Genomic DNA, 18,036 nt, shown 5'->3' with positions numbered 1-18,036 from the left:
GCTGAACCTGTTGATACAAGCAGGCAGGACAAGTTTGGAAGGTGGAGGGAGAGCTGCATTTGACAGGCATTATCAGAATACCAATGGAAACTGCATGCAGACATGAACTTACAATGTTGTTCTACTCTGAAAAGTGACTACATGGTAACCATACCCCTTATTAAAGTAGACTCCCTGTTTGATTTCAGGTATAACTTCTCACTTGGTGAGAAACCTCTGATTTTTTCATTTTTTGTATGTGAGAACAAAACATGCTTCCAAGAGTGGTTGATGAACACACCAGAATAAATATAACAAGACAGACAATTGACTTCAGAAATAACCTTAAACTCTTACATGGTACACTTTGCATGCAACTGTGCAAAAATATGGCACAAGGCAGAAAGGCTAAAAAAGATTACTGTATTTTTCTGCATTTTTTCTGAAAGCAAATATCCAAAAGCCCTCCATTTCCAAATTTCAGGCTGATTTTGTAATATAGCAAAAAGTTTTTATCAGTAATCAAGGTCCACTTCATTTGGATGATGAAGAGGACACATGGAAGCCAACAAGGTTGTGTCAATTTTCAGAGTACAACTGTATATTCCAGCAGTTACACACTGATCTAGTACATGATTTTAACAAGGTATTAGGCTTAGTTGACACTGCCAAACAGTTCAAAATGGGTCAAAGTCAGTATTTAACAATTTCTGCTGACAGAGGCAATCCTCTGTACTGATCACAGCCTATTTTCTCAGAACTGAAAAAAAGTCTTTTAACATTTATCAAATGTGAAACAAACAAAACTTTGAAGGTTTTAAATTTTAGATAATGCCTTCCAAAATTTGGTTTAAGTATAGTTTTCAGCAATATGAAAACTATGGTGAGAGTACTTTGAAAAGAAAGAAAGAAAAAGATTTCCATGATAACCCCATTGTCAGATGTTCAGAACTTTCTCAAAAGCCTCCATTTGGGCTGAAACTTTCCATGCTTGGTCTCAGCCCAAAGGTGCACTTTGTAGACCTGAAAAAGGAAAAAAGGTAAGTAAAAAAAAATAAAACGTGCTGAAACATCCCCTTGCCCAGTTTTATTTCGGGTATTCAGCACTTAACCTTGAAGGGGATACTGTACTGCAAATGTAATATATTTTAATTATTTACCTTTGTTATACAAATTAGTCATACTTTTTTCACTAAAGGTGTATTATGGTAGGCATTTAAAAATTTTGTTTCCTGTTTTATTTGCACTAAGAGGTACAGGGGATTGTGCTGCCTATTGCAAGCATGGAACTGTGCATTGAACCATTACTGGAGCAACTGACAACTCAATCTTGAATTAAATCCAGTTCCACTGTATGATTTTAGCATCTAAATTAAATGACTGCAAATATTCGCAGCAGAAAAGGAAAAACTGTACCAGGTAACCTTGGGTTAGAGGCATTATCTTCTAAATATACTGTATACTGTGGTGGGATTTCTTTAGATCCTTTATTTTTTTAAACTTTTTTTTAAAGAAAGGTTGAGCTCCCATATTTTCTTACTAGCCAAAAAAAAAAATATTCAAGAAATTATTTTCAGCATTCCTTAAAAAAATACATCTGATAAATAACAGAGAGCCACCACTGACAATGCCTTTGCTACTTCTTTGACAATTTTTTTTTTTTTGTCTCCTTCCATCAGTCTGGCGATAAATTAATGTCTTCCTGGCAAAGTAATTGGGCCATGAGGTTAACTGATTCAAAAATCACCTTTCAATACATTTTACATTGAGAGAGAGCACTGCTCACTTTTCTACTTTATCATGGCAAGGGGCATTAATGAAAGTCACTTCACTGTTAAACACATCATCTACAATGTCCTTAAAGCGGCAACACCGTGGAGGAGAAACAAAAATAATGCACCTTTGCTTGTCATACTGTGGAAACATAATAGAAAAAGGACCAATAATTCTTACTGGGCTTCTACAGGGGAAGAAAAACCAGTTGTTGGCCCAATACTGCCAAAAGCTGAGTGCCCTCCACTGTCAAATCAATGAGCATCTGAACGTGCTCTTCACCATCAGGAATGGCCCCTCTTCATTACAAAACTGTTTAACAGCAAAGGTAATGTGACATCTCTTATGCAACATATATTTTACACACAGAAATACATACACACATACAAACAAAAAGTGTTTTTTTGGTTTTTGTTTTTGTTTTTTTTACCTAAATGCAAACTGGATGAGGATCCATGTGATGAAAGTGATGGCGGTGGCGTAAGTGAATGTCCTGGCGTTTGGCTTGGCAGAGGCATGCCTATTGGACTTGGAGAGGAGGAAAATCCCAGACTATTGTAAAATGGCTGCCCTATGGGTGCTAGGCTGCTACTAGATCTTTTGTACAAGTCAGAGCTAGTAGATAGAGAATCTCTCCTTGTGGCACTACTACTTGCAGAACTGCCAACTGAAGAAGAAATAAAAAGACCCTAATTACACAGTGTCAACTGAATAAAACCTATCCCCAACTACAGCTGGGCAACAACAGATGCGATCACAATAATTACAGCAATCGTTATGACAAAGACAATCACTGTGATAACCACACATGCTTTTAAGTAAAACTAAGTGGGTATAAACATACCACTGGCAAATAATTTCATCAATGTCCATGTCTTTCAACATTTCACACTAGACTTCTCACAGTAATATTGCAGTACTCTGTTTTAAATGCCCGACTTCAGGCTTTGGGATAAATTTGGAATTTATAAGATTAGATTACACTGTCACTTTATTGGATAAATGATTCTAAAAATATTGCCGCTAAATTATTTGATAATTTTTTTTTTCCACCATAAATTATTAGTCAGACAGTGATGCTCATTTCAGGAAAAAGTCTAGAGGAAATTTGTTGTTGTTTAAGGGTTCACAAAATAATTTATATTGATGTTCAGCTGTTTCTGAACTTCCCTGTTTGTGAACCCCTCACCTGTAGGAAAAAAATGACTACTTTAAATTCCCTATGAGAATTATGGCTCTCAAAGAAGTGTTTTGAAAGGATACTATAAAGAGGGAATAGGCCAAGAAAGAAGATGAGAAGCACAGCAGAGATAGGAAAATTAAGTGATAAATTAAAAACGTGATTTTACTGCTATCAGTGTTTCTGAAAGTCAAATTAGACTAGAGGCTTTGGATAACAGTGTATTAGTGAAGGACTGGTTATCCTGCACAGCAGCGTTCAGCAGGGCGATGAGCAGTCTAGGACAAATTAGGAGAACAATAAAAAGCTTTTAGAAATGTTAAATTCTAGTATCTGCTGCATACTAGTGAAGTATTAAACCAGAGTCCCTGTTTTAAACATTGAACATTATTATAATCATGAATCAAACTAAGATTATGGATATTTTAACAACGAATATCTTTCTTAGCTGAATTTGGAAAATTGATTACTACTATTGACTATTTCAACTTAAAAAGGAAAGGTCACAATTTTTACTTCCATCACCTTTGTCCTTTTCAAGTACTTTCTTACTAAAGCTGGCAGCATGGAACAATATAAAGGTCGCCTGAAACTTTCCATTTTTAAGACACTAATTTGTTTTCTCATAACATGAACAACTTGGCTAATATTTTTCATGGCAGGAACTAGCCTGGATAAATTTTTAATAGAACTTTTGTCTAAACACTGCCATTTCAGAAATACTGGCAAAGAAAGGTGCTTTATCTTTACCAAAATTATCTAGCTACCTCTTTAAGAAGTTGATGCTTTCATGCACTCAGACCAAATAGGCCAGCAACAGGAGACCTTTATTTTCACACTCTTAGACTAGACTAAAAATCTTTGCAAACTCATAGTTCACCCAAGTTCAGCACGGATCTGCTACAGACTCATAGCTGAAAACTTAAACTCCTGACCATACACAGCTCGTCTGAGATGGTTGATTAAGGTTGTGCCTGCAACTGAACTTCAGTGTGTCATGTCAAAAACAGATGGTGAAACTGCTGTCCAAGATTCCACCTTGTGTTGGAAAGGCCCATGAGGCAATGAGGAAAGGAAGTTTTCTATTTCAAGTGGCAGGGAGACAAAAGCCAAACACAAGAAGTAGACTAGGGAGAGGGGAAAGAGAAAAAAGGAAACCAGAAGGAAGTGAGAAAGGTAAGACAAAGGAGCCAACAAAGAGACTGCAAGAAAAAGTGGCAAGCACTTTCAGTGGGACTGAGGATGAGAAGAAAGCAGATCTGAAGAAAAGTTAGGCTGCAGAAGGTGTATGTGACTGTGGGGCAAAAAGACTGAATAGTAAGCTGATGATGGGAACACCACACAGTACAAGTAGAAACAGAAACATACTTAGGAGGGAAGCAGGAGATAAATGTTGCCTGGAAACTGGGAAGGAAGACATACTAGAGGAGAAACCAGAAGGAAAAGATACTGGACTAACTAGGCAAGGAGACTGAGAATAAGAAACCAGAAGAGCAAATTAAGGCAACAGTTGAAAGAAGTCTCAAGCTCTGAGACCAGCTCTACAGGCTCTGGCTCAGTGAACCATATCAATGTTAATACAATACTACATGATGGACTGCCATTTTTCCATCTTTCAGCATTTCTTATTCGGCTAAATTACTGCAGCTTAACAAGTTACCACAAAGCAGCTGAGCTGCATTTTCACACACAAAACAAGCAAAGCTCACAAAACACAGAAGATAAATTGCATTAGCTTACTCCTCTTCCCCCCTACTATCTAATCCAATTCCTTTACAGCTGTTACAAGCCAGAAGGCAGCATCTGGAAAGCTGCCACAGTTGATCTAATTCTTGGCTACCTGTTAAGCTGCAGTGACTTATCATCATGTACCTAAACCTTTAAAATGGAGTATGAATAACTTTATTATAAAAGAACAGAGACTGTGAGTACATACAGTCATTTATATGGTATGTTTGCTGCTTTCAGCTGTTACTTTGTTCAGTCATTCAAGCTAGAACATGCTCACCTTCACATTTTTTGCAGCTATTTTTGCCCCCTGCAAAAACTGAAAACATAAGGGCAAAATGTGTTCTGCCATCTATCAGTCTTCATGGCTATATTTTAACTGAAATTCAACATTTTCAACACAATGATGGGAGTTACGAAGAAGCTGAAACCATGGCACATAAAAAATCAAACTTTTAATTTGCCTCAATATGCATGAATACCACTTGTTTAAGTGCTCATTTGTGAAACTCAATTCATATATACACACAGGCCAGAATTCTAAAAAAAAAAAAAAATAAATAATCAGGAAGCATTTTTTAAGTGGCTATTAGGGCAAGTACAATTTATACTTGGCAGAAGGGCACTTTCAATATACTTTTATTCTAATAATATGACGAAAAATATTTCAGGTTTAGATAGCACCTTTCATCAGCACTTCTCAAACTGCAAAAGCATAGGGTTCCTGCTTCCCTGTGCAAACTGCCATGCTAATTAAATCACCCTGGATACTGCTCCAAGATTTCAGCACGTGCTCTCTGTGCTGAGGGCTTTGGATAAAGCTCTGTAACTGACCTTTGCTACAAGAAAAAGGCTTAATCTCCTGTGCCAGAAAAAGCTATGCTGATTTTCTTAAGTAGAGACACAACTGAAATTTGTGTTCTATGGAGGTTCTTCAGATAATTCAGGATAAAAACTTTATGACTTATATCTATTCTATCTAGAGACCTTAAATAGTTGCATGGTATTAAATATATATATTTATTATGACTATCTACCACTGTAATGAAACTGTCCCTAGAGTGAAACACAGCTGCTAAGGATTCACTGAAACCTTACAAATAGCTCTGGACAAGTTATATTAAGTAATATTGGATAGCACAATTTTGTAAATAAAATTTACTTGCTGTAAATTAAGGAAAAATTAAGAAAACCTACACTACTGAATAGACCCAATTTATTTTTTTTTTAATTGAACATGGCATGTTTCCAGTCTCTTCTTTAAAATCAGATACTGGACAGGATCAGTGTAAAAACCTGATTTTGGACTTCCTAACATTAGTTTCGTTAAAGTAAATAATTTTTCTGATTATTTTATGAAAATTAACACTGAGAAAAAAACTGTGTTGGTATGCAACATATTTGATGTCACTAGTCACACTGTTACCAAACAACTACCATGACTTAACACTGAAGGGTGTGCTTTTCCTTCTGTTTTTTCTCCCCCATATATTAGGCCATTTTGTAATTTTATAAAAGTTGCTTTCTTTAGCACTAGTTTTCCTTAATTTTGCAAAGAATTGTTAGAATGCATAAAATTCCCCCAATTTCTACCCATTTGCAAGATATGCAAGATGAAACATGCTCCCCTGATTTCATTAAAATAATATTAGTAATAAGAAGCAATTTGGTGCTGTAAACTTTGAGATTAATAGCAAAAGGCGATTTCTTAAAAAATGTTTATCTTGCTTTACTAAAACTGAATTTGAAATATAACAAACCTACCTTGCATGTTTATAAACTGTGAATATGAAATTTCTGCTTAAGAGCAGAAATGTGACAGAATGATTTTTTAAAAATGTAAACAGGTTGGTAGGATTTAGGAGTATCTGTTGAAATAATTAAAGGCCCCAAACACGCACAGAACTATTTAGCTTAACTGTATCCAAGATTAAACCTGCTAGAGCTAACAAGGACTATTCTTTGGTATTAGGTATTTTTGTTTTATAAATACTTTTAAAAAGTTATGGAAACAAGCACTTTGATATTAGATCAAATTTAGAAAGTCATAGGCTGTAAGAAAATTAGGAATTTTTCTGATATAATTATTAAAACAAAAGAATGTATATTTACACTATCATCAATTGTTACTTTAACCATAGAATGAAGATCATCTTGAAAACAAAAGCAGCTTACAGAAACAGTAACAAACTTCTGGGGCACAGTTCAGTGATCAGTATGGAAAAGTATTTTGGAGATTCCTGTGACTACAAGATATTGTTCAAAAATGCATCTTCTATACAGAACCCAAGTAAATCTTAAAAACTTCTTTTATTTCTCCCTCTAATTTGCTTTAACCTTATATAATCTATTTTTGCATTCTTTTTAGAAATGTATGTATATATATGATGCCTGATACAGATACATTTTTTTGCTTAGCACAAAAGTCTCACAGAATGTCCTCACTATATTAACAACCTACCTGATGAGCCAAATCCACCAAGTGCAGAGCCGATAGCTGCTCCTAAAGAGCTGCTACTTCCAAAGCCAAGAGATGTGCTTCCTGGTTGGCCAGGACCATGTGAAAAAAGGGAACTGCTCTGGGAGTTATTGGTCAAAGAGTTACTGCCATAAAATGAATTGGATTGTAGGCTACTATTTGTTTGCTGTTGCTGTTGCTGTGGCTGGGCACCAAGGGGCCGAAATAGACCGTTCGTGGCTCCCGCGAGATTGTTTGCTGTTCCTCCAGCTGAAGCAGCTGCAGCTGTAAAACACGTTTTCAATCACAATTACTCTCTTGAACATTTCTGACTGAAAATGGATTATTCAGAACTAAATTGTATTTTATTGAAGCCCTCTTAAAACAAGCAGAAATTCACATATTAAAGGACTAAGAGACTTAATAGTATTACACAATCTTAATTACTCAAAGAAAAAGGGTGAAGACAACACATGTTTTAGGCTAATCAAGGCTGCAGAACTGTTAATGTAATTGAGGGAACTTCCAGTGTAAACATGTAAGACATTACTGTTTACTAAACTTTTTATATCCAAAACTGCAGTGGCAGAATTGCAGCTAAGTGTCATTCAATGACCTCTTCAGCTACTGTCAGAAGCAAGTTCTGCACAGAGAAAGAAGCTGATAGATTAACTTAAAATCTAATTTTCTGAACAGATTAAGTTAATTAATCCAGGATTAATATTCTAGATTTTAATTTAACAAATACAATAAATGGTTCAGTAAAGTAATACTAGATCTTACAACTGGTAAAAATGAAGGAAACTAGAGAGTTTTGATAAAACTAATTCTTCTCTTTTGCTTTCCATTCTATACATAGCTTTCTCCTTGCCACATTTTTCAGGAGAAAAGAAGTTTCATGAGAAAAGCATAGCAAAGTTCCAGGGCAGTCCATCTTCTGCCAGGCCGAAGCAATGAAATGATGCTACCTAGAGGACACCATTTAGGGGGACTGATGAGAAGTGCATGTTATAATGTATGGGGAGAGGAAGGAGAAAATGTTCCTATCTGACAAGTAACATTTGCAGAAACATGCCTGTGTATGTATGGGAAGAGGACTGTAAATTCCAATTAAAAATGAAAAAATCCCATCTGTGAGAAAGAACAGAAGACAGAATAAAAAAGCAAGCATGCACAGTATATCCCTCATAACTAGAAAACTTCACAGATGCACAGAAAAACACGATGTCAAATATTAATCAACATTACTGTTAAGATTCAGTAGAGAAGTGAAAGAAACCCCTGTGCAGGATTAAATATTTACCTGCTTGTGCTGCTGCAGAACTGATGAGCACAGGAGTTGAGGCCACCAATCTGACCGGTGCGCCAAGGCCAGTTCTCGCTCCAGGGCCTACGACTAAGGCACCAGTCTGATCGTAATAGGCAGTGGGAGCCAGCACCTGGTAACCTGCACCACACAGGAGACAAGGATCAGTGCTACACACAGGCTCACACAGCCAGCATTTCCTCTCTCCTTGAAATATTCTAACCACAAACTACAAACCAGCATTCCTGCCACAGTCTCTGAATATCAACTGGACATCAAAGCAAACGCAATAAAGATCATAAAATACTGGGATAAAATAAGATTTAGAAATGCTTCAAGCTATTTTTTACAACTAAAATAACTGCTAAAATTAGTAGTCTAAAGTTGAACTTACTGTCAAGGTTAAAGCTTCTAACACCATAGTGAGGAGGTACAGGTACAACACAACTGGCAGATTTGGACCATTATCAAATCAATTTCTTTCAGTAGTTTAAAATACTTTTGTACTCCTCTGCACATGGAGAAGCTCTTGAGACAAGTACAATTAAAAGGCTAAGCTAAATGCAAGTCTGGCAATTCCACACATTACCTAACCACACTTCAAGTCCATCTGCAAAAAACACATTAGGAAAGGAATGCTGTGTGTGCAGGAGTACCTTGGACCAGCCAGTTTCACAGGAATAAAAAAGACTGTAATCCAAGCCTAACACTTCATTCAGTTGACAGTTAAGAACTGGAATTGATGAAGAAAGGGACGAGGAGTTGAAAAAGAAGAAAAGCAAGCAGTTCGAAGGAATACAGGATACAATATATGAATGAAGAAAAGCAAAAGATCCAAAAGAAAGCCAAGCAAAAAAAACACCCTTTATTTAGAACTAGAGCAAGAGAATTAATTTTAAAGCTCTTGACACTTTATCGTGAAGTAGATGAATTGGAATAAAAACCCCTCAAAGATGGAAGACAAGCTACGACAATCTAAGAAAGGGCGCTGATATTTAAAATACAACAATTTCTAGTTGTTAGGTAGAGTATTATTATGAAGCAATGAAATAAAACCCAATGGAATTTCAATATTCCTCCCATGTTCAAATATATACTAACAGTATTAAGAAAAAAGACAAGATTGCAAAAGTCACACATCTATTTTTGTACATGTAAGAACAAAGATTGTGCATTCTATTTGAAGTCAGCTGTTCCCATCAGTTGCCTTGTATGTTCAGAACTAGGTCTAGCAGATTTCTCTCTGAAATACATATGGACCTGAACATAAACGGACCTCTGATTTAAGGTGAGTACCACAATCACCAGCCTTCCAAGTCATATTTTCTCATCCTCAATTTCTAAAACATCTCTGATCTCCTCTGCCTAGATACAATCCAAAAAAAGAGGCGGAAACATCATCTGCCTTCTGACCTGGTGGTTGCAGTGCTCTGCAGGGAAGATGGATACAAAGGTCCAAATTCTCACACACTAAGATAAGATAATATGAAGATATGAAGGAGACTCAGGCAGCACTGAACAGGACAGGAGCAATGAAAATCCAGATTTTTAGGTTCAATTCACAGTTCTGGAAGTGAATGCATTATACTGGTTATGAAAAATCATCATTGCTCTAATTCTAAACCTGTTTGTTCTCACTGCTCACTACTCGCTTTGCATTCCAGGCACATCTACCTTCTCTTTCCCACCAACAGCACAAGAAGACAGTTGCCTTCCACATAATTTGTCTGAAAATTTGACCAGTTAAAACCAACCAAAACACGTTCTTACACTTGAACTAGATGGAAATACTTTGCTAAAGGTGCCACTGCCTCTTCCACCTACAAAAACATGCTCTGCTCTACCCCTTCCACTACTAAGAAAAGTTGCTACATTCCCAAGGTAGGGAAAGGTGACAAAGAAAGGTTTCACTGTAGTTCTGCAGATAACACAAAATATGAGATTAGTGACACAGTACAAAAGCTCATTATAATAACACATGTTCCTGCACACATTAGCCATGTTAATTACTAGTACCTACATAATTTCTGCTTCTACTCGTAGCAAGTTGAACTGATAACAACATGTTGGTTCTGCTGTTTGTTCCTGCTGTATTTTATAAAACCACTTTTTCAGAACCCAGAATTGGCTAATGCTTAGCAGTATTTACTCTGCCCACCTACCCTCTTCAAATGCACAAACCTATGGATAATGCTGTAACTGTTGAAGTAACACCCACTGATTTTATGTTTACACCCTTCCACTCATCTGAAGCTAACAGCTTTTTATATGACTTCAAACCCACAACATAAACAAGCCTATTTTCCAATGCAAAATACCTGGAGGGGGGGCAGGGGAGATAACTTGCACTTTGCATAAATTGAATTTACTGAAATTAATACTAATGCATTATTATCTAATTAATATTAGATTTTCTAAAATAATTTACTCATATGACTGCTAAATTAAAAAGTTGAAGCAATTTGCCCTTGCTCTTTACATTACAAGATGACCAAGCCCTCTTGATACTTCCCTGATATTATATGAATTTGTGATCCACCCACAGACAGTACATTTAAACTAAGTCATGATAAGCTAGGTCAATAGCATCCAGATACTGCCACAGAAGGTTCAAGATATGAATGAGAACTGATGGGTTCATTTATGTTTCCAATTTCTGGATTACATTCTGAACCAAAATAGGCCTCAGCTTTCTACTGAAATCTACCACAACAAAGCAACATAGGACTGGCTATTTGTGAAATTGCTAAAACCTTGCTAAGTGAATCTGCAGCCTCAAAGGTATAAAATTTTTTGCTTTGATATCAAAAATAAAATTTCAGAGAGACCATCCAAGATCAAATTAAGTAACTGAAGAAGAGCTCTCACAACAAACTCAAGAGTTTCTCCTTTCCTTTCCACTATTCCACAAATTGTGCCTCATCCCAGAAATCTGAGCACAAATCTAGAAACTTCCCCTGCCTTCTCTCTTATCAGAGATAAGGTGATGACTTTGCAGTTCTCTTCTCTAATTCCCTCTCTTCCTGTTTCAGATTTTATTACCTTCCATCATATCATCATCTCTCCCTGTGGATGTGCAATTTCCCCTCAAAATTAACAATTATCAATCTTACTTCAGTGCTTTCATATTCAAGTTCTCTGTGGTGTTCCCATGCAGTGAGAAAACTAAAACATACTGTTTCCTAATCAGTTCCTAATCACACCTTTTATTTTAGAGTTCAATTGCTCTATCTATACTTACTGTCTCTGTATCAGCAGGGAATGTGAAAGTAAACAATCTAGTTTAAAACTATGGTGTTTTGCTGAAATGATTTCTAAATGTCTCCAGAAACCAGACTCTGAAAAACTTTTTGATTCTTATCACACAAACCTTGAATATACCTACAGAATGAGAGGAAATGAAATCTGTTCTCTTGGCTCATGCAGCTCATCCTTAGTACTGCCCTTATCCATCCAGCAGTGTAACTTCCCTCAGTGATGACATCCCAATCTATGCCAGTTTGCCACTTGTCTCTACACAGTTTAACAGCTGTGACACTCCTTACTGCCAACTCAATTATCTGCTCCTTTTAAAAATGCCATCCTCTACCCTCCCCAATTCTCTTTGTCCAAAACCTGTACCCCTATAACCTTTTGCTTGTACTGAGGAAGACATGCTCAGCCTTATCTCTGCACATCCTCTCACAAATCAAATTCAGAACTTACTATCCAGGTACTAACCCATTTATACTTTCTATAACCACTGTAACTTTGCCTACACTGTATATCTGACACAATGAAATCTGACTTCTATTTCATACTTCCCACTGCAATGTCACACTTCAAATTCCTCTAGGTAATAAAACCAAAAAATGCTATGCCAATGGACAGAAACTGTTGATTTTAATGCTTTTTACTTGGGTGTTTTTTCCCAGACTACTCACTTTACATGTCCACCTGCAAGCCAGATCCACCAGGACAGCTTTACTGTGTGAGCTCCATAAAACCAAGTTGTATCTGACCTAGCCAGTGCAGTCAGTGGAGCCTCTGGTGGGATTTGGCTGACCTGCTGTCAGACATCTATTTCTGGGTAAGCTGAGCAGCTCTGCAGTCTCTTTACAGCAACTGCACAAGGAAGATCTCCACTGACTCCTTAAGACAGCTGTAGTCTCAAGTAGACTTCTGACTTTGGATGATAAAGCCAAGTCCAGAAGTTGCCTGTGATGAGCACTGGTTTTACTCATAAGCAGAATGTATACTAATTGCCCTATGAATTTGGGAATACCCTCTGATACTTTCTGCACACATACATTAAGGCAGAAACACTCTATTTTTTAAGAATCTTTGTTATTGAATGACTCACTCAATTAGGATAGGAAGAATTTAAAATGGTATTGTGTAACTTCAATGCAAAATACATTTCACATTAAGTGATTTTAAAAAAGAACCTTAGGCTTCACCTTTTATCAGCCTTCCAGTACCCAGAGGGGCCTACAGGAAGGCTGGAGACTTTTTCCAAGAGCATAAAGTGATAGAACAGGAGGGAATGGCTTCCAAATGAAAGAGTGCAGTTTTGCATGGGATATTAGAAACAAATTCTTTACTGTGAGGGTGGTGAGGCACTGGAACAGTTGCCCATAGAGGCTGTTGCCACCTCTTCCTTGGAGGTGTTCAAAACCAGGGTGGATGGGGCTCTGAGAAACCTCGTCTAGTGGAAAGTTCCCTGTCCATGGCAAAGGGTTAGAACGAGATGATCTATAAGGGCCCTTCCAATCCAAACCATTCTATCCTTCTATGATTTCTGAAAGGCGACCTAACAGTACCATTATGTGAAAAAGTAACCTGGATTTCAGGCCCCTTCTCTATGCACACAGAATGAGATAGGTACCTTAAGTGACACAGGAATACATCTTTCTTAACAGCTAACAAAGAAACACCTGAAACATCAAATTTCAAAATAAAGCCTTCAAATAGTTGGGATAACATGAATTTCATCCAACACAAAGGCTGTGACAAGGAGAAAGCAGCTAAAATAATTTCAAGACAGCAGCATGGACAAGCTGAACAATATATTCTGATTTGCTAGTTCACAGTGAAGCAAACTACAAATATCCTTTCTGTAAAGAGTATTTAAAAGCTTGAAACTCAATTTGTACCTTCATATTCTTGTAATACATCTTAGTCCATTGAAACATGAATTCCACACAAAATCTTGTTTATTACAGGTTTGTTCAGTGGCTGCTATCTGGGATTCATTGAATCACATTTTGGTATCTAGGTATTATTTAGTCATCCAGATTCTATTTTACAGTAAGGTAATAGAAAAAAGCATCTCTGGAGCCAAACTCACTTTATCCTAAATCAGGAAACTAAAACAGAGGCAGACAAATCACGAGTAAAAGTTCCTATTTCTCTTTGCTTATAAATGGAGCCAAAGCATCTCTGTCAAGAAGAGCTGAAGTAACAAGATTGCCATATATTTCATTTCCTCATTTTATATTCTTCTTAACCTAAAAAGAGGAATCACCAGCACTCCTGAGTCACTACAAATCCATCTGATGATGACTAAAAAATGTCTTTATATTTTCAGCTCTATTACCTGTAATAGTGTGGCTGGTAAAGCTTAAGTCAGTTGCACACAATTCCTATCATACAACAGTCAGAAATTTATTCAGAAGAATAAAGTTCTTCTCTGGCCATCCAGGCTTGAAGCATCAGATGGGACAAAGCAGGAGCCTACAACAGACACTGAATAAAAAGGCTCCTGCCCTCATGGAAAACCTTTTAGGACTTGTGGAAGAGGAAAAAAAGTCTTCAAGTACCTTCAAAGGACAGGCTCTTGCACTACTGAGGTTATGTATCTGACCACTCAGTATTACTTTCAATCATCCATCTGGGTGGGGTTTACGGGTTTTAAGAACTGCTCTTAAAACAGCTACTACTCCAGATCCAAAGAACTAACAAGTAACCATAAAAAAATGTACACCACACCCCCTCTCAAAACCAAAAGTTTTATAGCTAAGCCTTTGAGGCTTGTGGAAAGATGGTTTATAACATCTCTTACATGCCTTAGTGTTTGTACCCTTATTCACTGCTTCGGTGAGGTGCAGAAGTACCACCTGGCAGGTGGCAGGTACCAGGACTGTACTTTGCTGATTCCTCACTTTTAGGAGAAAGATGCTAAAAGCTGAAGATAACTACTGCATGAGAAGAAATAGAAATTGCAGTTATAAAAGAAAACAGACAGGAAAAACACCATAGCCAGTCTGCTCTGCAGCTAGAATCAAAAATGTGCTAATGGGAGGCCAAGTGCACGATGCAGCCCCAGAGCACATAGCGAACAACTCTGGCTCCAGGCTGCAGAACATCTCACAGTGGTGTCGACCAAGGAGAGAACTTGCACAGGTAAAAGGAATGGATCAACATGATTTAACTCAACTATGCAAAAACCTTAACTTTCATACTGAGGAATGGCCAAGTACACTGAAACTGCTCTTGCTCAGGTAACTGTACCAAACACTTAGATACTGAACTTCAACCTAACCACTCCACAACACATGAACCACTTCTCAGGAAGTCAGAAGCCATGAACACTAGAAGAATCTGAGGCTCCAACATTCGTAGTGTTTCCAAGCATCTTGTGATCTTCAGATATGATCAAGTAGTAATTTTTTAAAAATGTCTTAATTTTGGATTCTGAATTTTAGATATTATTATGCCCCCCGAAAAAGTTATTCTAGCAAAACGTAATACTTCCTGTTGCAGAGGAACCAGAGAACAAATGACTTTTAAGACAGCATGTAGCTGCTTCACTATACACGAAATTACCTTGCAAAAATCTTTATTTCTTATGCATACATTTACAACAGCAAACACAGAGAAAATGTTCCAAATAACAAATGCTAGAGGAGCTTCTTGTGCTCTAAAACGACTGTGCCAGTATTTTAAACCAACTGAATAATACAAAACTGTAAAACTCAATTCTAAGCAGCTTATTGTAAATGGAACAGCACTTTGTCAATCTGTTACCTAATAACACCAATATTCTTACTTTCTGTGAGTCTCTTAATCCACTGATAACATACATACCTGGCATGCCTGTAGCAAGACCCTGACCAAAAGCCAAAGCTGGATTTGCTGCTGCAGCTGCTGCAAGTGACTCTGCCTGCTGCCCTTGCTGCCCCTGGTTGGGAGTGAGCGGGCGCTGAGTTGCTCCAGCTCGCAGGACCTGGAAAAGGCCAATACAACACCCCTTCCTTAAAAGGTAAGGAAGCCAATCTATTATGTGCTAACAAAGGTCTAGAACAGTTGCTTTGAGTATCTGATGCCTCTCAGCCCTAATTTTCACTTTGGGAATCCTGCACCTTGTTGGTTTCCAGAATATACACATACAAAGAATAAAAGGTATACACCACTTTGTTGACCAATGTGACCATAAAATATCTGCCCTGCTTTGGACATCAGGACTCAGGTATGTTCCATCAATGGTAATGAGTATACAGGAAGGCAGAAAATCTGTAAGAGTGATACATTTTACAACCTACATTATTTATTAACTGAACACCTGACCTTCCTTGATAAACACATTTGTTGACATTACTTCCAGGCAATTGAATGATGTAAATCTGAGTATTTCAGCACTTGTAGTAACTTGTCTAAATAATTAACACTCCACTGCCAACAGTGCTGTAAATAATGCACCCACTAAGTTTTAAACATTCACATAACACTCCATCACCATGCAACACAGGCATATTTTATTATGTTCTGACAGCAAATCTCCGGGAATCTGATTGAAAAGCAATCTAAATCCTTGCAACTACTCTATTCCTCTTGGTTAAAATCAGCTTTTTCAGGTTCGAAATAAGGGAGAAATGCAACTCACAATATATTCCCACAAAGAACCGTATATGTTATTTTCATAAATCAGTATTAACTTTATAGAGAAAACAAAAAGAAACTGCAGAGACAATATATATTCAGTTACCAATGCAGGTCACTGATAAAAACAATCACTAGAAAGAAATATCCACTTGAACATAAAAACAGTGATGAAACCTCTGAAATTAAAGGTATTTCAGACTTCTTAAGTTACATTTTTAAGAATGGCATTGAAATTAAACATACTGCTGGTAAAAAATTTGAAAGGCTTGCATTCATTCAAGTGTAAAGTTATTTTAAAATTTGGGGTTTTCCTTTGTCAAAACTGCCATTCATTTATACTGAAAACTCATACAATAGTTTAAAAATGTATCCAGAGTAACAATAGAAACTTAGCATTTTTCAAGAAATACTTAAAGAAACTGAGTTTTCAACAGATTCTTGTAACAATTGCTTAGTCTTGCTTCACCAAGACAGAAACACCATTTGGCACATGGTGATGCTGCAATACAATTAATGTCACAGAAAAATAAGCTGGGCAATCCTTCCTTCCTGTGAAGCAACAAAACTACTGGTAACACCTTTATTTCCCTACTTTTCAAAGGGACAGAAAAATGTGTAACATTTAATCTTCCAGCTAATTCATGAAAACACAGATCTGTTTTTCCCCAAGCTTAAAAGAAACAATATCCTCCTAAAATTACCCGAATGTATCTTTTCATCCCCTTATGTCAGTTTTCTACATTAAACTTTACATTAATTTACTACACAGGAAGCATCACCTACACACATAACAGCAACTGGAAGAAAGGAACCATTTTAAATGCTTATTGTTTTAAGAAACAAGACTGTAAAATGACTTTAACATGGTGTGAGACAGTGACAATGAATAAGGAAATTGAGAGTTTTTAACATTCATTTATTATACAATAAAATGCAACATCTGAATGATGTACAATTTTCCAGCAGCTGACCCTTACACACTGGGATGTTAAGGTAAGGCAGCTCTGCTTTTCATGCTGAACATACCGGTTGCTGTCCCTGCTGTGCCTGGGAAGCTGCTTGCTGATTTGCTGTGGTATTTGCTGCTGCAGCTTGCTGCTGGAATAAATTGGCTGGATACACCCCCCATGGAACACCATAATACTGAGGTGGAACCACAGCAGGACCTAAAACCAGAAAGCATGATTATTCCATCTAGTGCAACTGCTTAAAATACTGTTTGTAGCATCCCTCACTGATCCATCTTCTCAGATACAGAAGAGAAATCAGTATTAAAAAGAAAAAAATCCCACATTAGCTAAAATGACGCATGAATACTAATGAGTTAATTTTAAAAATTCACACCACGCCATATCTTTATGAAAAAATGAATACCCTTGTGAGACTCAGATGACAAAGAAAAACCTTAAAGCATTCAGAGTCTGTGTACCAAAGAACATTCAAAAACAGTTTTCATGGTTGGAAGAAAAGATCATTTCAGAACATCATAGTACGAACAAAATTTATCCTCCTGATAGTGATGTACTGAGACTTTGATAATCTATGATTCCTCCCTTCTGTATGATGCCCTTGCTTAGAAACACTATTGCCTGTGCCTCCCCTGCATATACATGATGCTCTTCAAAGTGGGCACACTTAACTCTTCCAGTCTATTGCTGAGGAACCTGTAGAAGAATAATCTCTCTGTATCATGGGACTGTACATATAAACCATTATGTATACATGTCTTTTAGTTTAGTTACTGCCTTC

The 18,036-nt window shown here is 37.0% G+C and overlaps 1 protein-coding gene across 2 annotated transcripts in view; it reads right to left on the bottom strand.

Moving 5' to 3' along the window:
* The window catches only part of PUM2 (pumilio RNA binding family member 2), a 68,416-nt gene that overhangs the window by 14,139 nt on the left and 36,241 nt on the right, over positions 1–18,036 (bottom strand). For both annotated transcript variants that reach the window (XM_058802889.1, XM_058802888.1), the window contains exons 9-13: positions 17,314–17,453; positions 15,493–15,631; positions 8,422–8,565; positions 7,122–7,403; positions 2,183–2,419 (exon numbers count right to left, since the gene is read on the bottom strand). In XM_058802889.1, coding sequence (XP_058658872.1) covers positions 2,183–2,419; positions 7,122–7,403; positions 8,422–8,565; positions 15,493–15,631; positions 17,314–17,453 — 942 coding nt within the window. The remainder of the gene's footprint in view (positions 1–2,182; positions 2,420–7,121; positions 7,404–8,421; positions 8,566–15,492; positions 15,632–17,313; positions 17,454–18,036) is intronic.

This window comes from Ammospiza caudacuta, chromosome 3, assembly GCF_027887145.1.
Source record: "Ammospiza caudacuta isolate bAmmCau1 chromosome 3, bAmmCau1.pri, whole genome shotgun sequence".
Taxonomy (NCBI): Eukaryota; Metazoa; Chordata; class Aves; order Passeriformes; family Passerellidae; genus Ammospiza; species Ammospiza caudacuta.
The sequence above is the reverse complement of the archived record's forward strand: the minus strand, read 5'-3'. Positions and strand labels throughout refer to the sequence as shown.